Source organism: Rattus rattus, chromosome 2 (assembly GCF_011064425.1).
Source record: "Rattus rattus isolate New Zealand chromosome 2, Rrattus_CSIRO_v1, whole genome shotgun sequence".
Lineage (NCBI taxonomy): Eukaryota > Metazoa > Chordata > Mammalia > Rodentia > Muridae > Rattus > Rattus rattus.
The window spans coordinates 56,744,613-56,770,490 of NC_046155.1; the positions used below are offsets into that span (position 1 = coordinate 56,744,613).

The following is a 25,878-nucleotide window of genomic DNA, read 5'->3' on the forward strand; positions in this document are numbered from 1 at the left end:
TTAAAAGGCTGAGTGTCTGCAGGGAGGAAAGCCCTTGAGCTGGAGACCCTAGGGTTGTGGAAGAGGTGAAGAGAGCTAGGTATTTGTGATACTGAGGGATCTTGGTGGCCAGCAATACTTTGGTATGCTAATAGCCACCACGCTATATGTCCCTTCTGTCAACGGTAAGAGAAATGGCTCCTTTAGTAGAGAGGAAGTGGCTTCTCTAGTTCCTAAGGAATGCTGGTTATTGTCTAACAAAGAATTTGGGGACGTTGGACCTATTCAGTAAGTCACTACTGGACTGTACCATGCACAAAGTAGTGGGAAAATAACCTGTAATCTTATAACTCCATTTATCTGTTTAAGGCAGCTTGGTTCAGGATCCGAAAGTCTGAGGATTAAAATAGAAAGCAAATTAATAAGGTATCTGGGGCTGGGCAGATGGTTCAGTGGGTAAATTGTTTGCCCCACAAGCATGAGGCTATGAGTTCAGATCCCTTGCATCCTTATGCAAAGTATGGGGCACATGCCCCCGATACCAGCACTTAGGAGGGAAAGGCAAGCAGATCTCTGTGAATTTGAAGCCAGCCTTGTCTACAGGGTGAATTCCAGGCCAGCCAGGGCAAAATAGTGAAAGCCTGTCTCAAAAAAACAGAAATAGATCCCCTAGAACACCCATGTAAAAGACAAGTGTTTTAGCATTTATATAACTCCAGTGCTGGTTGAGCAGGGACAAGGAATGTGGGGGCGGAGGCATGAACATAGGTGCTCTCCAGAAATCACTGGTCAGCCAGTCTAGTCAAATAGAAAAGCTCTGAGTCAGTGACAGACTCGGTCTCAAAAACATAAACTTCTGACCTCCACACATAGTTATACAAGCACATCAGTACACACACTAGCATGTAAATGTGCACACAACACACACATACACCATAAAAGATCTACATGCTTACTGCTTTAATAAGCATTTATTGAACACTTGAGATGTGCGTGCCAGATGCTAGGCACAAAATGAACTGAGTAACACAGGTCCCGAAAGAACCCTGCACCTGTTGGGGAGGCAGACAGGTAATTAGTGTTTAACTGAGCAGGCCTCGATGAGTTGAATGGCTATTTCCTCTAGATTGAAACGTTCCCTCCTGGAGGGAGAAGGAGGGCTCCTAAGACCTTGAAAGCTAAAGACCCACAAGGATCAGGGTATTCGGGAGGTTATAAGACTCAAGAAGCCCCTCCCCAAGACTTTATAAACTATACATAAAAGTGGCAAATAGGCAGGAGGACAGCCCTCTTCAGTGGAGCTGCCTGCAAGTTGAACAAGGAACTTCACAGGTGTAATTTTGTGAGTCAGTGAGAATGCTGTTGTAGACCTTAAGGTGACACACCTGCCCTCAAGTTACCCATGTGCCTGTAACTCAGTTCTCTGACCTAGACTTGGGCGGAGTCATTTGTTTGCTCAGTCATCAGCTTCTTGTATGGAGTAATTAAACATGTGCTCCCATCTTCCTAGGAAAGGTCACACATCATCAGATTGGGACATGAGCCCCTAGACTCCCTGAACATAGGGGAAAGAGTGGTTCATTCAGAATGGCCAAGATGATGTCTTGGGGAAAAGTCAACTGACTCCTACTCTTGGTCTCTCTACCTTTATCCACATTGATTCTTGTGCTTACGTGACAAACTTTTTCCTTCAGATGGCCTTCTGGGATGACTGACCAACCTTAGCATGGGTTTCAGATGGACAGAAGACAAGTGGAAAAATCTCAGCAGCACGTCTCTCTGTGCACAGAGTCCTACCTACATCCTCAGTGACAGGACGAAACGATAGGAGAATTACTTTTCCTTCTGATAAAACCTACTAGTTTCCAGTTGTTTGGCTCCTTATATAGTCTCTTCACGCATGAATAAGGCTGATCAGAGAGAGCTCTTGGTTCACTGCTGGTCCCAGGATTCCAGGACCACTTCAAATCGTCTAGAAAGATCTACATGTGATTAGAGGCAAGTGGAGACCCTCAAGCCCCTTCTACCTGTAGAAGCAACTGTCTGCTGTCCCATCCTTCACAACTCCTTCAGGGTCTTCAGGGGCAAGTTCTTACTAGTGGAACCATCTGCCTGAATGCATAATGAATGCCTTTATGCATGTTCCTTTGATTGGGACATCTCCTTCCTAACTCCCACCTTCTTCACCCAGTAAAACACCCACTCACCCTTCAGATCTCAGGCAATCATGCCTTCTTTGAGAAGCCTTCCTGCCCCTGGGGCTGTTGTCTATGGTATTTGCTCTCACCTGGCCCAGACTCCCGTCTGCCATGACCTTTTATAGCTTGCAATTATGCATTCATTTATGCCATTTCCTTTCCGCTCTCCTTGCCTTGTCTAAGGTTATAAGCTCCATGGGGGAAATACAATGTACAGTTGACTCATCTCTATGACCCTCACTTGCTACCTCCCTGTCTAGCACTTGGTACACACTCAGCAGATTCTCCTTGGCTGGTGAATAAACACTGAGAAATATCAGATCCCTCTCTAGTCTCCTATTGTGTCACACTGTCTTAGTCAGGGTTTCTATTTCTCACAGACATCATGACCAAGAAGCAAGCTTACACTTCCATGTTGCTGTTCATCACCAAGGGAAGTCAAGACTAGAACTCAAGCAGGTCAGGAAGCAGGAGCTGATGCAGAGGCCATGGAGGGATGTTTCTTGCTGGCTGGCTTCCCCTGGCTTGCTCAGCTTGCTCTCATAGAATCCAAGACTATGCTCAGGAATGATACCACACACAATGGGCTGGCTCCTCCCGACTTGATCACTAGTTGAGAAAATGCCTTACAGCTGGGTCTCATGGAGGCATTTCCACGACTGAGGCTCCTTTCTCTGTGATAACTCCAGTTTGTCTCAAGTTGACACACAAAACCAGCCAGTGCACACACCCACAACTGAACTGTATTTCTATTTGCTTTGATGATTTGTCAATCAAAAACATTACAGTCAAAGGTAAATTTCCAGTATTTGGGGGCCACTGGCCCACAAGAAGCTGAGGAAAAACAAGTGTGAAAAATAGTGATCCTAAATCTAAGTCCTAAAAAACAAGGCAAACATTACATCAATAGTGGCACACATGAGTTGTTCTTGGGAGAAGACAGCATAGGCAACAATCAACAGTTTTTCAACCGACTAACTTCACGTTTCAAGCAGGAGGAGAATCTAAATGGACCCCTTTCTGCTGCTCTTTACCCAAGATAGTGTTAATGTTAGACCAGAAAGAAGGACTCAAGTAGACAGAGGTTAGAATGCCAAGGACTTTAGCTAATTCAAGAATGAAGATTTGAGAAGGTTAGATTTTCCCTAACTCGTCAAGCTGGATACTAGAGGGTACTTAGCAGCAGGCTGGCTGCCCTTCAGAGCCATCTTTAGCATTCAAGAAGAAACCAGGAATATGAAGAGTCCCCCACCCACCCACCCCCCAACCCCAATACCCATGACAAAACCTTCAGACACAAGAACTTGTTCCTTGGGTACTTAATTGTTCCCAAACTAACCTACTGATTAGCTTCTCCCTGGCCTCTCTTCCTCCCTCCCTACTGATGATCCCCAAGGCCCTGGAAGTGACATGTGAAGGCAGGTCTGGTTGAAGGTTGGGCTGACTGATGAACTGTAGAGCTGATGGAGGGCGAAGGATAACAAGAGTTCAGCAACCACTGTCAACCATCACAACCTTTCCCTCACTGTCTAGGTGTCAGGTCCCCTCCCTAATAAGTTGTTGTGGTTTGAAACTGCTCATGTTTTGAATGCTTGCTCTCCCCCCAGATCTCAGTTCTATTCTGGGGTCTAAGGAGCCTTTAGGAGATGGGACATAGCTGATGGGACCAAAAGCTGGCCCTAGTTCTGCAGCTCTTTGCTTCCTAATGCTCTGTGATGTGAGCAGCTGCCCCCTTGTGCTCCTGCTGCAATGGGAGGACAGCAGTTGTCCTGTCCTTATCTGCTGTGATGGACTGATCCCTCCCTAGCCATAACCAAATGAGCCCCTCCCCACTTGCGTTGTTTCTGTATTTTTGGCCACAGTTTTTTATCTCATTTAACCCTTGTCCTGTCAGTAAAGGAAGCAGGCAGAATTCTTTGGACACAGAGGGATGGCCACGTGAGACTTTCCCATGCAGCCAGAGGATCTTCTATTTTTGAATCCATCACAATCTTCTCAGTCCTTCCATAAGTCACCCTTCCCCATCCGCCATTTTTCTTCTCATCAGCTTGGGTGTGTGCCTCTTCTCGCCATATGCCTTTCTGTAGCTGTCAAAACCAATTGTTACCAATCACACTGCTCAGGACAACAGAAACTTTGAGGTCAGGGTGTCAGCCGTCAGGATCCCTCCCAAGCCTCTAGGGTAACTACTCCTTCTCTGCTTCCTTCACCGTTGGTTGGCACCAGCATCCCTTGGCTTGTGGCTGCTCCATATCAGCATTTGCCCTTGGCTCAGACAGTCACTTGGGGAAGGCTTCCTTCCCCATCACCTCACTCTGGAGGTTCAGGAGTTCCTAGCCATCATTGGGGACAGCAAGCTTGAGGCCAGAGTAGGATATATGAAACCCTGTCTTAAAAAAAAAGATAAGAAAGGTATATGGCTAAAGTAGAGAGAAAGGAGCTATTGTTTTCTCAGACTAAGCACTATTCATACAAGCTTAGTGTATGATCTCTGAACTCTCTTAGACAAAGCCGTCTGTGGTGGTTTTTTAGTAGCCTCTGAAGGTCCTTTGCAAAGCAAGCAGAGGTTACCTAACTTTCACCGGGCACTGCAAGCGTGCTCATTGGGATGAACCAACTGTGTATAAAGTGTGGTAGCAATTATCAAAAAGACAGACAGGAAAGGACCCCCCAGGTGTCAGTCATTGCCATGGATGTTGAGGTCAGTTGAAAAACACAGCCGAGAAAAGTCTGCTTCGCTAAGCACTTTTATGGACAAGCCCCAACACCCACCAGCCTGGGGACACTCGTAATTACTCCCACGCTGACATGGGGATGCCTATAAAAAGTCACCTGATCTAAAACCGGCAGGATCAATCTTCTTCAGGCCAGTGCCAGGTCTCTTTTTAGCCCAAAGATATTTTGGTCGAAGCCAGAGAGAGACAGTGTGGGTAAAAGCTCCAGAACCCTCAAGTATCTCCAGCAAATGACCCAGAGATAGCAGAGGGCATAAAGTGCCCAGTGTGGCGTCAGGAGAATGACTTTGTGTAGAGGATACCAGAAACATCTGGAGAATGCGTATGAGGCTAGATCGATTCCTACAGAATTGCAGGGGAAAAGTTTCAACACCGGTTTATCTGTCCAGTGAATCCAAACATTCCAGAAATTTGGGTCATAGAATAGGTTTCTTGCAAGATGCATGTACTAAGCTACAGAAAGCTGTTCTTGATAAACCAGTGCCTGCCAATGCTCGCCAATTCTTAAGTTTTTAAAAGAAAATTTACCTGCTAAAGTACCTTTATGATTAATATTTTAAAAATTTGAGAGTATCTTCTTTCTGTAGGTCACATATAACAAAGTGTCCAGATTACACATGCAACATTATTTTTGTCCTTGCTTGCTTGTTCATTTGTTTGGAGGTACTGTCTTCTGCGTCCCAGGCTGAATGTACAGGGCCTAGAGCAGATAAATTTATTGACCCTGACCCGAGGAGCACAGTCTAGTTGAAGTGACAAGCATATTAGTAAACAAGAGGGTCCTGTGGAGGGACAAAGGTAAGAGCAGAGGCACACACAGAAGGATCAGATCCTCAGAATGCCTGGAGGGGTGGGGGTGGGGAGTGGCGGATGGGGGATGGAAGAGGTGAGGGGAGGTTGGAGGGGTGGGGGTGAGGGAGGTTGGGTGTGGGTGTGGGTGTGGGTGGTGGGGTGGGGGAATAGCCTCCTCAGAGACAGGGAATGAGAAGATAGCTTCATCAGGAAACTACTCCTCTCTCTCTGTTTCTCTCTCTCTCCCTCCCTCCCTCCCTCCCCCACCTCTCTTTCTCACACACAGTAAAGGGAATCAGTGGGGAAAGGATAATGAAATCTTTTATTCTTCATTTTAAAAATAAATGGTCATAAGAATCCTGGGTAAAGATTGGTCTCATGAACTTAATTCTCCTTCAATGCGTGCATAAAAAATTGTATATTCACATATGGTAGAGTATTATTGACCATAAAAGGAATCAGATACATGTGCAACATGGTGAACCTTGAAGACACTGAGCTAAGCCCAAGAAGACAGTCACAACCAACCACATAGATGGTGCATTTTACATGAAGCATCCAGATTCAGAAATGCACACAGACAGAAAGTTGTGAAGTACTTTCTGGGTTGGGAGAAACTAAGAAGCGACAATGTATCTGGGTTTCTTTTAAGGGTGTTAAATGTGTTTCTAAATTTAGACCGTGGGGATACAACTCTGAATATATTAAATACTAATGAACTGTACACGTTAAATGGGTGCGTTTTATGATACGTAAAAAAAGCCTCAACAAAACTGTTTAGAAATCTCATCCATAAGGAAGATATTGGTAAGACAGAGCTGCTGTTAATATTTTCGCAACACCACAACACATTTTCTCAACTTAGGATTCAAGATCCTTAAGTACTTTTTTTTTTTTTTAACTCAAAGTAACCTGCAAGGTATGCTGGTCAGAGGTGAAGGAAGCCAACACGTTGTGATTAGAGGTTCTCTGAAGTTTAGCAGTTGGTTTTCTACTCAGCAGGAGAAGTAGGCCAGCAAACACTGCTTTATGATGTCTTCTGGCCTGGCACCTCCATGCATGCTTATTAACTCTTCACACAGAGTTAATATGATTTATTTTGTTTCTTAAGGTGAATGGGAAGAATGGGCAGGGGAGAGTTGACTGCCCAGTGGTCCCAGTGAGTTTGGTAATCTTGATTATCTTGTTCCTTCAAAAATGAGATACAAGGGGATGAGTAACAGACGTGCTGCACTGAGGGTAAGGCCAGTGTCTGTGGGCAGGTAGAGGGCAGCTTGGGAGGCTCCTCCCACGGCTTAGTTGTATGACTTATGCAAGCCGTGAGCCGCTCTGTAAAATGAGAATTCTATACCACATTCACTCCATTGTGTAATGACAGCTTAACCTGTTGTCATGTACCTACAAATAGATCTTTATTTTTAAAAGGCTCTTTGTAGGTATTTATGAGTTGTCTATCTTGATTTTTTTCCTTGACTTTAAGGGAAAAGTTTGGAATGGGAGAGAATCAGTTGGTAAAGTGCTTGCTGTACAAGCATGAGATCCTGAGTTCAAGTCCCCAGTGAGCGTATGTGTAGGGTGTATATTAAGTTGCTTGTTAAGGTACTCATCTGTGTAGGGAAAAGAGAGACAAAGCAAACAACCTGTCAGTTCCAACCAGCCTAATTTTAGTATAGCGTGTGTGTGTGTGTGTGTGTGTGTGTGTGTGTGTGTGTGTGTGTGTGTGTGTGTGCTGTAACTCTAGTGTAGGGGAGCCAGAGACAGGTGGATCCCTAGGGCTGCCCTAGCCTAGTAGGTGAGCTCCAGGTCTCAGTGGAAGACTCAGTCTCAAGAAAATATAATTACTGGGTAAGGGAGAAAGCTCAGTGGGCAAAGTGTGACACATGTGCGACAAATTCAGTCAAAACCACAGGAACCCACATAGAAAACTTGTACTCCTTAGTGCGTGTCTGTAATACCACAATTACTACAGGGAGACAGAAGGTGGAGGCAGGAGAATCCCTGGAAGCTTGCAGACCAGCCAACCTGGTGTACACAGCAGTGAGTAATTAAGTGACTCTGCCTCAAACAAGGAGGAAGGACAGGGTAACATCCAAAGTTCTCTGACACCCACACGCTCACCTGACCTGTGGGAGGAGTATGTTTGCGGACACATGTGTGTGCGAACACACACATACACCATCACACACACACACACCATCACACACACACACCATCAAACACACCATCACACACACACACCATCACACACACACACACACACACACACACACCATCACACGCACACACAACACACAGACACACAGAGTTGGTGTTTTCTGGAGAACAGAATTTTTCCATTAGTTTGGTTTCATTTTGATGTGTGATTTTTATTAAGTTGCTTGTTAAGGTACTCATCTGAAACATTTATCAATAGGTCAGGAAGTTAAGGACTCAAGTTCTTCACTGCCAAGTGCTTTTCTTGTCAAGTGTGGCTGGACTGCTTAGCAAGTGCAGAGTCAGCTGGCGCTGCTGAGGTGCTGGACCATCTTGCCTGGATGTGTGTTGCTGAGTAAGGGGAAGCAAGAGGTGTTCATCTCTTCACCTTCAAATTGCCTCAAAGACTGTTCATCTGAGTCGTGGAGGCTCAGTAGTGTTTGTTTACAATGCACGTAGACACCTCAGTGGCCACCCTGCCTTTCCAGGGAGTTCCTTAGTAGGCTTCCTCAGGCAAGAGAGGAAACGAGGGGTTTCACTCATGCTCTGGGACTCCACAATCTCTCCATCTTGTGCTTCTGTCTCCCTCTTACACATACACACACACATTTGCACACACCAGAGATAATGACGGTGCTTTGTCTCTCCCCAACCTGCTAGCATAGGCATTCATTCCTGGATGCACACTGCTCCCGCCCCTAGGGGAGCTCCTCCATCTTGTCCACCAGACATGAATTCCAGAAAGGTCTGATGGTTAGTCCTGCTACTGTCAGAGTTGGACACTGTGAGAGGACATGGGCTGGGAGGTTAGACACCTTTAGGGAAAAGAGACAAACCAAACAACCTGTCATTTCCAACCAGGCAAATTTTAGTATAGTCCAGTATTATTCTGTGTAATTCTCAGAATTTCTCCCCTTTATGTGTGTTCCTTTTGCAGTTCCTAATGTGCTTAGGAATTAGCCTATTTATATAAGGTACACAAGTGGCCCCAATCAACTTCTGCCTGACCAGCCATGTAAGTAGCAGTCTGTTGGGAGCAAGATTTCCGGACCGCACTTTTGCTTGGCAACAAAGCTGGAGATGATGAGAGGAACACTGGAGGTGACTGGGCCAATTAGAAGAATCAGTAAAAATTTAGGAGCAAGATGTAATGGCTCAAACTGGTGCAGCTCCAGGATGTGGACAGAAATGGACCTGCTTGGAGAGCATTTGAAGAAACACATGAAAGCTAGTTAAAGCCCTCATCTATTTCAAGGGGATCTGCTTAGAGGTGTATGAAGTAGACGACACTCAAATTGACTCTAGCAGTCTCACAACTCAGTGATCATTTATGTTTCTGAACAGTAATGAAAGAGTCCACAGCCTTAAATGAAAGATAAGAAGTTTGGAATTTGGGTAGTGCAGTAATTAAAGTGCAAATCAGACTGAATTTAGTGCTATTGTTGGTCAGAAGCAGGTTTTCATTTCCACTAAGGAAGGGGAAACAATTCATTCTGTTCCTCCAAGGTTCCTTGAAGCATCCTGTGGTTCCCAGAGAAGGGGGGACCAAATCACCTTTATTTCCATCCATAAAACTATTGAAGGTGACAAACTTATCCTAATTTGCCCAGAATACACACACACACACACACACACACACACACACACACACAGACACGTGTGTATGTATATGTATATGTATATGTATATGTATATGTATATGTATATGTATATGTATATGTATATGTATATGTATGATTTTGCCACTGAGGAGTTTACTCCAAGAAATCCTCAGAGCACACTGGGAAGTTGGGCACCTCACATTCAGGACTCTGTTCAAGAAAGACTGCTTTCTCTTACTATCTCTAGACAGAAATGTTCAACAACTTTTAAAGGGGCAGTTTCATTGTTAATAACCAAGTAGAGGAAGTATGTCTGACGTCTGACCTTAGTTGGTATTCTGCACTGTCTTGTCTAGGGAAGGAGAGAGTTCAGGAAAAAGGGAACGAATGGTCCATACTGTCAGAGGGTCCCCAGAACTCGGAGGGAAGCAGCTACAAAGGAGTCTCCAAGAATGGGTTCCTGGAGGCGGGGTGCCCCAGTTTCATTTCTGTTGCTATGAAAAACCACCCTGATGAAAAACATTTCAGGGGAAGGAGGACTGGTTTGGCTTAAAATTCCAAATCACAGTCCGTCGTTTTGAGAAAATCCAGGCAGGGCAGCAATTGGTCCCATCACATCACCGTCAAGAGCTAAGAGAATGATGGATCCCTGCTTCCTAGCTTGCTGCTGCTTGGCCTAATCTGTTCAGGCATACAGTCCCGTGTTGGAGAGTGTTCTTGTGCACTGTATTAAAATGCTGATTTCTATACCCAGAGATCCATTTGCAGTCAGACTTCGGTGTTGTCATTACTATGTCTTTATGAGTCCTGACTCACTAATTTGTAAAACATTATTCTCCATCACCTTCTGGTTTGTTAAATAAAGGGCTGAACAGCCAATAGCTGTGGAGGAGAGGAAAAGACAAGGCTCCCGGGTTGGAGGGTAGGAGGAAGAGAGGGGGAGGGAGAAGGTCTCTGGTGGGGACCATAGAGTCACCATCAGGACTTGGATCAAGGAGGTGGTGCCAGGGCAACACTAAGATGGCAGGTAACAGGCCACATGGCTGGGAAGCAGGCCAGGCCAGGCCACCATTGCTGGGTTAGAATATCTGAGTATCTGCCCTGCTATAGTGCTCGAAACTTTTAATACACAGAAAGGCCTCCATGTTATTATTCAAAACAAGAGTGGGTTAGAAAAGCCCCGACTTTTACAGTCCAGGGCCCCAAACCAGGGACATGCTACTTCATACAGTGGGCTGGGATGTCTTACATCAATAATTAAGAAACACCTCCGGCTGGAGAGACTAAGAGAACTGACTGCTCTTCCAGAGGTCCTGAGTTCAATTCCCAGCAACCACATGGTGGCTCACAACCATCTGTGATGGGATCCGAGGCCCTCTTCTGGTGTGTCTGCAGACAGTGCACTCATATACATAAATAAATCTTTAAAAAATAAAAAGAAACAAACACCTCCCTCCCTCCACGTCCAACAACACAACCGCAGGGGACCTGATCTAGGTAATTGCTCACTGACTCTCTTCAGCCTGGTGACTGTGGATGGGGTCAACTGTGGACGGCTGGCACATGGGGTGGAGGAAGGAAGGGGAGTAGCCGTCAGGGTGAACTGGCTGATACTTTTAAGACTTGACTGTGGGTAAGAGAGACAAAGAAGGGAGTGGAGAGTTGAAGGCAGAGCTTTGGGGGCTGGGGTGTTGTGTTGTAAGCACGGAGGAAGTGGTGTGTGTGTGTGAGCTGCAGGTGAGAAGATGAACCTGCAGGAGCAGGACCCACAGCGGGAGCACAGCTTTGCTCTTGTGTTTGCTTTGTGTGCTGTGTGGGGGTTGGTGGGTGGTACATGGGCATGTTCATCTACATGCAGGGCATGTTCATCTACATGCAGGTGCACATGTGGGTACATAGGTATGGAGGCCAGAAGGCACCCTGGGGTTCATTCTTCAGGGACCCTCAAGGTTTTCAAAACTGTTTATGTGTCTGGGGGCTGGGGGCGCCTGGGGAGGTGTAGGTGCCGCAGTGGGAGTGTAGAGGTCAGAGGACAGCTTGTCAGACCTGGAGTCAGCTCTCCACGCCTATCATGTGCTGACACTTGACTCCAATCCCAGTACCAGGAGGCAGAGGCAGGCAGTAGTTTGAGGCCAACCTGGTCTACAGAGTGAGTTCCAGGACAGCCAGGGCTACAAGAAATCCTTCTTAAAAAATTAGAAACAAAACAAAACACAAGTTGGTTCTTTCCTTCCACAAATGGGCCTTCTCACTGCCCTTTTAATCTTGAGACAAGATCTTTTACTGGCCTGAAGCTGGCCAAGTAGACTAGACTGTTCAGTGAGCCCCAGGGATCTGTGTTTACCTCCTCAGGCTGGGACCACAACCAACTGTTTTTTTCAATCTATGTTCTAGGGGTTGCAAGGCAAGACATTACCAACTGAGCATCTGTCTATCCTGCATCTATATTTTTATCATGACTGTTGTTGCCACAGAAGAGAGGATTCCATTAGTGAGTTGTTGCCAGGGAAGTGTCAGGGTCCAAAAATCCATAACAACCCAAGCAGTCACAAGAGTCCAGCAAAGCAAGATCTTTATTTGAATCAGGCAGCAAAAAACTGACCAATCAGGAACAACAGTACAGATTGGAAAGCTGTGTCTTTAAATGTTCATTGTTAGTATTTAAGCAGATGACAAAAAGATCCACTAGGGCCACAGAACATTGATTATGTTACTTAACTATGGCAGGGCGACTTGGCTGGCATTCATGTCTCAACTTGCCAACTAGAATGTCGGTTACCAAGGGAAGTCTTGGAAACTTAAAAACTTATTCCTATTCAAAATGGAAGTTTTATTCACAGTGGCTTTGGTATGGTTGGTTAGCCAACAGGTCTCTTTTACTTCCCTGAAATGAAAGGCTATGTCTACCCTTGAACATGGTGGGGTAAAAGACAGTGAGAGGTGAGTGAAAGCCTGGTCAAGATTTAAGGGCACTTTGTGGGAAATGAGAAGAGATGCCGACTAGGAGAATGGAGAAAGGTGTGGGAGATGTGGTGAGGGCTGTAACCTGTGTAAGGGCCATTAGTGTACAGAAACAGAACAGGGCTTGTGATGACAGTTGGTTGGACTGCTCTGGGGTAGACATTTTGCTGGTGGGGGATGAAAGAAAATGTGTTGTTATGCTCTTGCTTAAACCCCTTTCAACACCACAGGTGGGCAAAATAGAACTGGCCTCTTCCTTATGCTCCATCACTCCCTAACTTGGTTCTCAACACTTTCCTACCTGGCCTTTGTCTTCTTTAAATCTGGCCAGCCCCAGCTTTTACTCACTCCACCCTCTTCCAGTCATCCTGCCCAATTTCCCTAAGTTACACTGGGAGGTTTTGCTTCTTTCTGAAAACTCCAAGTACCAACAGAAATGACGTTTGCCCCAAAGCCCCCATATTCCCCAGGAAAATTCGTTTCTCCTTCCCTATCAAACTACAATGGTTCATCATTTTCTTTTTCTGTTTTGGAGGGGTGACTTTGAGAAACGGTTTCTTTGTGTAACAGAGCCTGGATGTCCTGGAACTCGATTTGTAGAATGGGATAGCCTTGAACTAACAGCTCTAGGTGACTATGCCTCCTGAGTGTTGGGATTAAAGGTTGAACCATCATACCCTGCAAACCACCATTTGCTTAGTCCCTCATGAGAGAAGTTGCCTCACCCTGCATTGGCAAGCCCAGGGGCACAAATGATTTAGTGTGGGCAATCAATGATTCCCTCCTAACATTTAAGATTGAGTTAGAGGGCCACAGATGTAGGACTCTGTAGATTTGGGTCCAGAGCTAATGCTTTCTAAGCTCTTTGCCTGAGTCCAGGGTGGGCATAGAAACTAAGAGCAGATGGGTACAGTTGACAAGATAACAAGGTAAGGACAAGGTTGGAAGAAATGAGGCAGAAACAATCCTCTCAAACCTAGGGTTCTATGCAAGGCTGAAAGGAACATCTTGCAGCTGAGAACAGGGACATATTCCAATGCCATTACCAGGAATCACAGGGCAGTGCCCATAGCCACAGGCAGTTTCTGCTCTCTGCCCCTGAACCAGAAGACTCTGCTACTGCAACACCTCCATTATGCCTGTGCTAGAGCAGTGGTTTTCTTATCACTAGTTACCTGTGTGTCTGTCTGCCTGGGCCTGCCATCCCGAGGGCAGGGACTCTGTTTCCCTCATGTGTTACAGCTGTATATTGGAATTTTATTTTCACAGTTCACAAAATGATTCAATGTATCATTTCTTAGCAAACATTCTAAACTTCCTGTTTTGCCCTCAATTTTGCTACTATATTATTTTTCTAAGTTTGTGACAAAGACCAGATTAAGCAACCTAAACAGAGGATTAATTTTAGCAGAGGTGTCAGGAAGGGTGTGGCATAGCAGAGGTAAGCTCATATCCCTCCCAACCAACAGAAATTGGGAAGAAGAATGTAAGAAGAGGCCAGGACCTATCCCCAAGGATGCTCCCCTACTGACCCAATTCCTTCAGGCAGGTCTTCCCTTCCTGCTTCCTTCACCACCTTACAATAATGCCATCATATTATGAACCCATAAACCCCCACTCCTTATGCCAGAGTCCTCAGGCCCTAAATCATTTCTGCAAACGCCTTCAAAGACACTCCCTAGGCGTTTCTCAGTCAATCTAGTTGACAAGAATGCATTACTTTACATAATTTTCACCAATTGGCTTTTTATATGACCTACCCTACCCCCACTGCCAAATTTCACAGGCTTTGAGTTTCTCCTAATTTGAGCTCAATATAAAGGATTTAGAGTATAACAATACTAGAAAGCCCCACCTCTTTTGGTTGGTGATATTGTAGGTCTTAACAGAAAACCTGTCCAATTGTCTTTACCTCTGAAATAGATATTTCCCAGGAAAGCGACTGGAGCAGCTTAATTTTTCTTTCCTTTTTTCCTTTTATTGAAAACAGATTATTTTCTCATACAACGTATTTGATTATAGTTTTCCCTTCCTCTAGTCCTCCCAGTTCTTCCCCACCAACCCTGCCTTCTGGATACACCTCCTTTCTATCTTTCATTAAAAAAGAACAGGCTTCTAAGATAACCAAATGTGATTAAGTAAAATATAAGATAAAGCAAAAACCGTCATATCGAAGTCAGAAAAGGCAACTAAACAGAAGGAAAAGGGCAGGCACAAGCACCAGAGACCCACTCACTCACACTACATAGTCACATGAAAACACTAAGCTACAAGCTGTAATATATATGTGGAGGGCCTAGCTCAGACCCACGAGGGCCCTGTGTTTGCTAATTCAGTCTGTGTGAACTCTTAATGTGCTTTGCTTAGAAACTCAGAGAGCATTGCTCTCCCTGTATCCTCCATTCTCTTGAGCTTGTACACACTTTCTGCCCCTTCCTCAGTAGTTTCCCTGAACTCTGAGGGTAAGACATCCCATTTAGACTCTAACGTCTGGCTGTGGATTTCTTCCTCTGCTGGAGGAAGCTTTTCTGACGGTGACTGAATAAGACACTGATCTATGTATGAGTATAGCGGAGTATCATTAGGAGTTAATTGTTGACACGTTTTCCCCTTAAGACCAGTGGTATTGTTTTTAGCCTAGGTCTCTGGGCTATCTTGTCTATGTTTTTTGGTTACCCAAGCAGGGTCAAGTATAGGCTCCTTCTCATGGAGGGAGCCTTAAGTCAAATCAGACATTGGTGGTCTCTTCCCACTTGATCTGTATCACCACGGAACAGTTTAATTTCAATGATGCCATTGGAAACACATCAGCCAGTCAGCAGTGCATCTCCTTCATTTCTATCTAGAATCTGACTCTTAAGAGTCAAGGACAGTGGTCCCCAGACTTCTGAGCTCCTATGACCCAGCATTACTATTAAGATGCGGGTTGCTGGATTTATATTCTTCTAAGAATACCATGAAAAGCACCAAGCTTTATTTCTTTTTTCTTTTTTTTTTTTTTTCGGAGCTGGGGACTGAACCCAGGGCCTAGCAAGTGCTCTACCACTGAGTTAAATCCCCAACCCCAGCACCAAGCTTTAATTGATGCGGCATTATTTCATAAAAGTGCATAACATGCCCAAGTTATTGTGAGCACTAATAGCTAAATATCAAATATATTTGACTACAAAAACATTTTTATTTGTAAACTTTATATTTTAAAATGATAAAAGTATTTAACATTAGGCCTGACACATCAGTGCTTTGCTGTGTTAGTTACTATTATGGCAACTATGGCAAAACATCCAACAGAGGAGTAAAGATTTACTTTCATTACTGTTTCAGAGGGTCACCATCCATCATGGTGGAGAGGGAATGGCTGAGAATGCAGAGCGGCTCAGTCCTTAAGAGTAGGGGTGAGCATGGTTTAGTCTTATGGTAGCTGGCAGGAAGCACAGAGACTAGACAGAAATCAGGGTCCTACCCTAATGATCTACTTCTACAAACCAGGCTGATCTCCTAAATACTAAGTCTTCAAAATAATAGTTTATGAACCTGGGGATCCAGAGTTCAAAACATGAGCCTGGGGTAGTCATTTTAGAATCGAACAATCACATCTGTATTGTTTTTACTGGTGTTTACCATGTTAGCCTTTTTTCCGGATTTTTTTTTTTTTCTATTCTTCTTCCCTCAAGGTTTGCTGAACTCCTTTGTAGATTGGACTGTGCCCTTTGAAGATGACAGTTACAGGAGATTTGAGTGACTACTAATCTAATAAGGGATGCCAAGAACTCTGTCCTAGAAAGTAAGATGAAGAGATGGAGTGGGGTTGAAGGTTCATCCCGTGGGGCTCACCGACCTTGCTAGAAAGAGGGTACTAGGTGTAGGATGATTTAAAAACCACAGTAGATCAACACAGAGGTTTTTTGGGTTCAATTCTGTGCATGTGTGCATGCAGTATGATCATATACACATGTGTGTGTTTGTAGAGGCCTGATGTTGTCATCAGGTGTCTTTCTCAACTACACACTTTAGTTCTTGAATCTACATCTCTTGTTGAAACTGGAGCACTGTAAATGCCAGGAACCTCCTGTGTCTGCTGCCCAAGTGCTGGGATAATAGGATTATGCTACTATACCCAGCTTTGTAAGTGGATGCTGGGAAAACAACCTCAACTCCACATTTGAATGGCAACCATACTATTTATAGAGCCATCTCTCCAGCCTCACTGTTGCAAGATTTAATACTTTAGTGATGTGAAGAACTCCCAACCCCTGCCCCTTGTGCAATGTTTGGGACAGTGGTACAACATTTCTGGTGAAAACTGAGGAAAGGTTTACAGCTCTCACTTGGGTTTAAAAAAAAAAATATATATATATATATATATATTTTTTTTTGAGAAAGCAACACAAAGGAAGGATAACCATGAGCACAGACGTTATCTGAAATTTCTAGAAATGTTAGCTAGGTGCTCAGCAAACATCTGTTCTCACAGCTGCCTTCCTGTCTTAAAAGCCATTCTGATCTCAGAGATAAGATCAATTTGACCGAAGTTCTATACCTGGCTCAGCTGGGTCAGAACTCTGGTTTAAGGCTCCAGTCAGCCAGTCAAGACTAGAAAGAATCCCTGCACTGATGTCTCAAGAGCCAGACTGAATCCGCGAGAGTTTTTGTAGTGGAATAACCAACCTCCCTAGGGATAGAAAGGCTATGTCTGGGAAGAGGGATATAAGCTATGATGTAACAACTGAGTAGTCAGAAAGCACCGGAGGAAACACTGTTGCCAGGGAACACAAAGGCTTTATCCTACCCTGCTGTGCAAAATCTTCTGTTTTTCCCTGTCTCCAACTCTCCTTTATAGCCTACCTAGGGTCTGATCCCTGATCAGTTTCTTAAAAAAAAAAGAAAGAAAGAAAGAAAAAAAAAAAACAACTCCAGCATTCTCCATGTTATTTTATGTCAAGTAGAAACCAAGAACTCAGGGTCCCACGATGTGACCCTAAGCAATTTCCTTACTATGCTACTAGTATTCTGTGAAATGGATGGGCAATAGAAGCAACTGCCTGAGGAATGGACTCTGTGATAATGCCCTCAGCGAGGAAAGAAGGGAGGAGGGGGGGCGTGAACAAACAATTTGAATGGAGTCGCTAAGGCGCCTTTCAATGTACTGGCAAATTCACTTCAGCCCACCCACTCCTCCCAGACCTCTTATAAACTTCTTTCTCATTTAAATTGAAATTCCCCAAGGTGGGAAAGTTAGTCCCCTTCTTCTCGCGGTTACGCTCGGTCCCTTCCCCGGCCCAATCTGTGGACAAGGTCTGTCTGTCGGTGCGGGATAGCGATGGCGGTCCCTGATGCAGTCTGTCCTCTGGCCGGCTTGGGCAGTGTCCCAACCTCCTGAGCTCGGACTCTGCGGCGCTGCCCTGCAGAGGAGGCAGCAACACACTGCGGGATGCAGGGCGGTCGCTGCAGAGGTAACGGGGCAGGGCCCATGGCTGGCTCGGGGGATGGGTGCGGAATAACGGACGGCCGAACCGAGCCCGGTCCGCCCGACTACTCCAGGTCTCCCTCCATTACCTCCCGAGCTCCTGAGACGACAGACGCACCGACCGCCACGCCGCCGGCGACGGAATGCAGGCGTGGGGGAGCGGCGTTGGAAGCGCGCCGAGAGGCCCGGGAGGACCCACGTCCACGCGCGCCCCCGAGCCTGGCGCCGGGGGCGCGCACGCTCTGACGTCACGCTCCGCTCGCCCAATGAGCGCAGGCTCTGCGGGGAGGCGCCGTTCCCGCCCTCGCCCGCCGCCGGTCGGCCGCTCGGGCCGCCCCCGGGGGAAGAGTCTGAGGAGGCGCGGGGCCGCGGCGGACTAAGGCGCCGCAAGGCAGCATCGGGCTGCGGACGCTCGGTTCGGGCCCAGGGAGCTGCTCATTTGCGACCGATGTCCTCAAGATGGAGGCGGCGGGGGCGACGGCGTGAGGAGGAGGAGGGCGGCCCGGAGAGCGCGGGAGCAGGCCGAGGGGCGGCGGGGGCGGCGGGATGGGGCTGCTGCTCATGATCCTGGCGTCGGCCGTGCTGGGCTCGTTCCTCACGCTGCTCACACAGTTCCTGCTGCTCTACCGCAGACAGCCGGAGCCGCGGGCGGACGAGGCAGCCCGCGCGGGCGACGGCTTCCGCTACCTTAAGCCGGTGCCGGGCCTGCCCCTCAGGGAGTACCTCTATGGCGGCGGCGCCGAGGAGCCCGCTGCTGGGTCCTCCGAGGCCGGCGCCAGCACGACACCGACCCCCGACAGCCCGGCCCCGCCGACGCTGGAGACCTGCTACTTCCTCAACGCCACCATCCTGTTCCTGTTCCGGGAGCTGCGGGACACCGCGCTCGCCCGCCGCTGGGTCACCAAGAAGATCAAGGTAGAGTTCGAGGAGCTGCTGCAGACCAAGACGGCCGGCCGCCTGCTGGAGGGGCTGAGCCTGCGCGACGTGTTCCTGGGTGACACCGTGCCCTACATCAAGACCATCCGGCTGGTGCGGCCCGTGGTGGCCTCGGGCACCGGCGAGCCCGACGACCCCGACGGGGACGCTCTGCCCGCCACCTGCCCGGAGGAGCTGGCCTTTGAGGCGGAGGTGGAGTACAACGGCGGCTTCCACCTGGCCATCGACGTAGATCTAGTGTTCGGCAAGTCCGCCTACCTGTTCGTGAAGCTGTCGCGCGTGGTGGGTAGGCTGCGCTTCGTCCTCACCCGCGTGCCCTTCACCCACTGGTTCTTCTCCTTCGTGGAGGACCCGCTGATTGACTTCGAGGTGCGCTCCCAGTTCGAGGGGCGGCCCATGCCCCAGCTCACCTCCATCATCGTCAACCAGCTGAAGAAGATCATCAAGCGCAAGCACACCCTGCCCAGTTACAAGATCAGGTGAGACGCGGGGTCAGGGGAGCGGAGGCTGTTCGGGGAGGGTAGCCAGGGAAGGGCCAAGGCAGAGTCCCAGCAGGACGCTGGCCTGCAGTCTGCTTCCACCTGGGCGGGAGGCCCCCAGGTAAAGAAAAGCAGGTAGTGGGCACTTCCCGTGCTGAGCTGGAGGCCTGACCTCCTTGTCCCTGGCCAGTCAGTCAGTGCCTCTCCTGGACCTGTTGAGACACACTTGTGAGTGGTTGCTGCAACCTGGGGCCAGCGGCCGTGTGCGTGCCTTCGCAGCGTCTGCTGCACCACGTGGAGAAGTTGTTCGTGGACATACTGCAGACTTGAAGGGCGTACTCACAGCCCGAGTGTGCCGGGCCGAGGCAGGGGTTATTATTACAGCCCCGGGTGTGCTCTGTGTGGCACGGGCCTTGGCAGCCCTCCGGGCAGAGGCAGGGGTTGTTGTAGAGGGATGTGACTTGGAGGAGTTGAGTCCCGTGCCTGGTGGTCTTCTCTGTGAATTTGTGCTAACTGTCATCTGCCCTTGGGAAGTAGATTCTGCACAGACAGACCCAGACTCTACTTCTCAGGTGTCTACTCCCTGTGGCTGTTCCTTAACCCAATGCTCCAAGTCACCTTGGGGGCAGTATTTTAAAGACAGTGATTTGGAGTTTTATTAAAGTTCCTCAGTATCTGGTGACCTACTTTCGATTAATGCACGAGTTTCCTTTTGCTGACGTGGAAGTGGAAGGGGAAATGAGTATTTTGGAGGATTAGAGGTTTTATATGTGGGACTTGGAAGGTTTGTTGAAGTAGAAAGGCTCATGTTTCTTTTAAAACGACCAACCTCTCTTTCTATCCTCCTTTAACTTTGTGTTCATTAAATAGAACATTTTGGATTTTGTTGGTTAATGAGAAATTATAGTCTAGTATTGCCTTGCAATGCTATTGCTCCTTAGTGGAGATTGAATATCCCTGGGAATTCTTTTCTCCCACAGTCTCAAGGCACATAAGGCAGAAGCAGTGCAGATTTGGGGCGGAGTTTTGATTTGTGGATCTTGGACTTCATCAGTCACGTTTTGTTGGGCTGATAGAATAAACAACAGTTTAAACTTTGGGGTGCAAGAGAACTGCTGTGCGGGGCACATATTTCCATTTTCCATCCTTCACTCTGCAGGATTTCTAGTTCTAAAGCAAATGCAGTCTATGAAACCTACTTTCACAGGACTTCATTCGAGTTGTAGATTTTAAGCAATGATGTATTTATAGCAGTGTGTTGGTCAGAACATCATAATAAACAAAGGTTGTTACAAATTTTGATAATCACAGCTCTTGATCAATCAGAAACCACTGCAGAGTGCATCACTCAATATGTAGAGTTTTTATACATTTATTATATTCACTATCAGGGCTCAAGACTCAATACTAATCAGAAATAAATACTGCCTCCACCTTCATTAAGTTCAGAGTTTAGTGAGAATTGATTATTATCTACTTAATAACATTTAAACTCAGGTGGAGTTGATAGAAGGTTGAAATTACTAGAAAGCTGCTTTTGTGTTAGTAAATGGAAACTAGAAATGTGGGGATGGAAACACTGGCTGAGGAAGTGCTAGCATGTCTTGTTTGCTCATCTCCTTCTCCAGAGGTGTGCTACACGGTAATAGTGTGGGCCTGACTTCAGATAAGAGAATGGATTTTATAATGCATCTCAGACGTATCATCATTCTCACAAAGAGAAAGCAGCTAGTATCAATCCTGTTTTATTGTTGAAGGAATGAAGCACATGGTTGTTAAATAACCTGCTTAAGTCACTCAAGCAGTCAAGTGGTGAAACTCAGCTTGGGTAAAGTGAGGCTGCCTTTTTAATTTTTTTGTAACTGAAGGAATTTATTTCAACTCCATTTTTTTTTTTATTTTTGGACTGGGATTTATCCATCCATAAATGCTTATTGATTTAAATTTTTGCTTTCCTGTTTGCAAAAAAACAAAAAAAAACAAAAAAAAAACCCTTATAAATCATTCTAATGAAGAAATGAATCTTCTGATGAAGAAAACTACACAAAAAAGTTTCTTTAGCTTTTAGAATTAAAATAACATCTTACACAGCCCAAACCTTTAACCCCAAATCCAGAATGAAGTCCCTTAAGTGCATTAGAATGACTCCATTTAATTACCTTGATTATTAGTAATGCAAAAAAAATTATAATGTCTCCTAAAGCAGTACAGACTAGGAAATGGGGGAGGTTGTCTTCTCTGGGAGCACAAAGTTGTTGATAATTGTTAACATCACCACCCATGGTGCTCTGATAGAACCTGGAACCTGCTAAGAAAGCAGTCTGATACTGGTTTCACCCCTAGCAAATCCACCCCCACCTTTTTCTGGTTACTAAATGATTTTTTTCAAAGTATTACAACAGTAAGTTAGATATCATTCCAAATTAACCTAGAACTCTGAGTAAACTGTAGCTATAAAACTTCCTGACTTAAACTGGAAAATTGAAGAGGATCTTTTTTTTTTAAGGCTAAACCTTTTTCGGTAACAACTCTGTTCAACATTTCTTTTTCAGTCCTCCAGATTGTGTTTATCCACTTGAACATCTAATCTTCTTAGTAAGAGCTAAAATAGTAAAAGAAAATTATACTAAATCTCTGGGCTCTTTGCTGCTTTAATCGTTATGTAACAATTGTCTTGTTGGTGACCACTGTTGTCGCCTCTTTCTAAACTCCTGTATTCCCTTTTCATATTGCTAAAATGAAGTAGGCTTTTACAACTAACTGCCAGGTCCTAGACTTTGTCCTAGAAATAGTCAAGCTTCCTAAGGACTCAGGATAAATGCTTAAATTTAACAACTAAAGCAGTCATTTATAAAACACTAGATTTTAAGAATGAATTGTAATATGCTGAAGATATGTTCTCTGTTGTACTGGTTAGGAGTTCCTTTACTTAGCCTCATTGCTTTCATCTTTTCCCCCGTAAAATGTGTATTTAAAAATTGTGCATAACGTAGAAATATTTTTAAAACTTTCAAATTAGTCTTTATCACTGCATCGATCTCTCATACATGGAGAGTCTCTCTTCACTGTGAAGTCTGAGTTATAGTCATGGGGTGGCAGGGCAGGGATATCTAGGGTTTAGGAGTCACATATTTGAGATTCTTATTAATGTATCTGCTTTTAAAGCAATGGTTCTCAATTTCCTGAGGCTGTGACCCTTTAATACAGTTCCTCATGTTGTAGTGACCCCAACCATAAAATTATTTTCATTGCTAATTTATAAATGTAATTTTGCTACTGCTGTGAATTGTAGTGCAGATATCTGTGTTTTCCAATGATCTTAGAAGACTTGGTAAAAGGGTTGTTTAAGATAACTCCCCCTGTTTTAGGGTGTTGTCCTGTAGCCAGCACTGGTTACTCGTGGGAAGGGCAAATTCAGATTGTAAGCGCTGTTTATTTGACCTGTACTGGTTTCCCAATGGTAAAAGGTGAGAGATTTTACTTGAAGTCAATTTCTGGCTTCTGAATTTTATTTCTATATTTGCATTATACGTGACAACAAACAAAAGAAACTGTAGTGGCAGCTTTGGGGTAAAACTGTGTAAGGCTTATCCTGTACTTGAGAGTCCTACCCATCTGCCTCATTGAGCTGGTCCCTGATTGACTTGGAATCATGTGCATTTGAGGCCTGGAGTGGTTGCTGATTACTTAATGGCCGGTGATTGTTTTACTCTTTTTAAACTTTATATTTTTGAAAGAACTGCCATTGAGCAAATTTATTTATAATAGAATCTATATAATGTTGAATTTTAAAAAGTCATCCTGCCACAACTTAAAAATAAAAACCTTGAAATATTTCCACTTGGCTTGTTGAGTGGTAGTTGAAAATGGTAGGGTCTGCCTTTTGTTTGGAAAACGGTTTGTTTGAGTGGATTTGGTCAGTAATTAACAATTCTTGGGTACAAAAGAGGAAACAGTCACTTGATTGGCATTGTATTTGAGTTTATTGAATATGGAACATGTGGGGAAATCATTTATAGGTATTTATAGGTGTATAATAACTTTTGAGCATTAGTTTTTGTTGTAACTAATTGTTTTTTCTGTCTTTTTATTACTGTAAACATCCTGAAAATGTGTTCGTAGGAATTTTTATATATTCTCCGTGACTTGAAAGCAAAGACCACACTGTATTATCCTGCTAAGGTTGAGGGACAGGACAATAGCACCATTATATTAATGTGCACACCATTGATTTCCAAGAACTAAATTAGGCTTGGTCTGTCAAGCCTCCTACTTTATAATGTAGTTTATACATAATTTATTTCTTGGTCTAATGAGACGAAGAAGAGCATTTGTTCTTAATGTCAGTTATATTTAAAAGTTTTTTCCTAATTATTTGAGGCAAAGATGATTTTTAAGTAATATTCTCTTAGAAACTTCCAAAGTAAATTCACACACACACACACACACACACACACACACTCTCTCTCTCTCTCTCTCTCTCTCTCTCTCTCTCTCTCTCTCTCTCTCTCTCTCTCCACACACACACACAAACAAAACAAAACTGACACAACTGTTTGGGAGATGTATTGTACTTAACTCTTTCTTACTTTTTTGTGTGTACATAGATAACCTTAAAATTGTATGTTCTCTTTAAGGTGAGTACTAAAATCTTTAGTGGCTATAGTAATGGTTCACTTTACTTACTAATATTACTAGGAATGTAACTAACTGTTCATACATCCATATGCTAGAAACAATGGCATTGGTGTGTCATTCTAGCTATTCTCAAGTATTGATGTAATATAATAGCTGATTTTATCTGCTGTGCTTTTTTCTTACATTAAGGCTTAGAGGAAATATGTTTTCATGTCTCTTTGTAAATGGAATTTCAAGATCATTTTCTCAGAGATGAATCACGAAGCCGTTTTAGAAAGTCATTTATTTTTCAGTAAGTGCTGATTGCATACTGCGTATATCTAGTTTTTTGCTGGGTATGGTGGTGATAAAAATAGTCATAAGGAATTCATGCTGCCACACTGTTTGTTTTCTAGGACAAACAAATAATTAAATTAATAATAGTGGCATTTTGATATACCTAAGACTTCAGTTTGTGAGGAACACAAACAGATCAATATCTCTGCTTAAGCAATCAGATGATTACTTATATATAGTATAGTATGTCTAGGGAAAAACATTATATATAGGCCTCAGTACTACTCACTTCCACAAATCCACTGCAAAGAGTAACACTAGAGTTAAGTGTTCTCTGGTTTAATGATAGTTTTACTTCTGGCACATTGGGTTTCCTGAAGATGCTATTGTTATAGAAATGCATTGATAAATCTGCTTTAGAAATCTGAGGGTAAAAGTGTATGAGGAAGAAGTTAAGCTTTAATCAGTAATGTATGTGTGTATTTGGCTATGTCAGAGAACCACAGTTTATTCCTGAAATAAAGCATATCATATTGGAGGAGTGTTTGGATCTGACATTTAGTATTGATGTGAAGTATTAGCTAGCAGTTTATTAGATAAGCTGGACAATAAAATAACTTTCCTATAGGTGTCCGCAGGCACTCTAAGCAGTCCACACACTTGCTATCTCTCTCCCAAGCAAGAGAGACATCTTGTTTTTATGGACACAGAAACTCAAGGTTTACAAGGGATCGATGGCTTTCTCAGAGTCCCAAATAAACAAACGAAGTAATAGGAAGCATCCAGGAATCCCAGGTCACATGCAGTTTCAGTAGCAATAAACAATCATTACTCCAAGCACAGAGGGCTGCGAGGTCTGTGATGCTTTCAGACCTGTAAGCTTCAATTAACTTTTGTATTCTTAAATTTTAAAAGAAGGTGATGAAACTCTCTGCACCTGAAAATTCTGAACTAGTCCCTGCCTGGCTTTCTTCAGATATTTACCCTCAAAAAACAAAGAAAAAATTAATGATTCTAGCTTTCTACAAAACAAAACAAAATGCTTCTCAGATTTTTAAAGGGTCTTTTTAGTTTTGTTTTATGGAAAGCTAATGAGGGCTGTGGATAATTTCTACAGAAAAATAGAAGAATAAATTTTTGTTTAAGTTCATGAAATTAATTACCTTGAAACATATGTAGGGTTTTAAGACGTCAGACTGAAAAGTAAACGCTGACAGAAGACGATTTTGTTGCCATAAACTCAACTAATACTAATAAGCTGGCACAGAGCTGACACTTCACAGTCTAGCTTACCTTCTGTAATGCTCCCAAGAGTGTGTGGCTCAGGCATTTCTAAACAGACTTCTGTAGAACACAGTGCTGTCTCTCCCCCTCTCCCTTTCTCTTTCCTCCACTCCTCCCCCACACCCACTATCTTTCTCTGTCTCTCTCTTACCTCTTGGTGAGATTTCTCTAGCTTGTTTGAGGCATCTGATGCAATGATAGTTCAACATTGATATCTGAAGTCCAAGTTTCTACCCTTCAACACAAATATGATGCCATTAACTTTATTCTACAAATCTCATTGGGTAAGTGCTGAATTTTTTTTTTTTTTTTACAGTATTTTGCCAGTCTTTTACGGGT

The 25,878-nt window shown here is 44.6% G+C and overlaps 1 protein-coding gene across 1 annotated transcript in view; it reads left to right on the forward strand.

Moving 5' to 3' along the window:
* Positions 1-18,240: 18,240 nt before the first annotated feature.
* Positions 18,241-25,878, forward strand: part of Pdzd8 (PDZ domain containing 8) — a 59,372-nt gene continuing 51,734 nt past the window's right edge. The window contains exon 1 of the mRNA XM_032892228.1: positions 18,241-19,341. Coding sequence (XP_032748119.1) covers positions 18,473-19,341 — 869 coding nt within the window. The 5' untranslated portion in view covers positions 18,241-18,472. The remainder of the gene's footprint in view (positions 19,342-25,878) is intronic.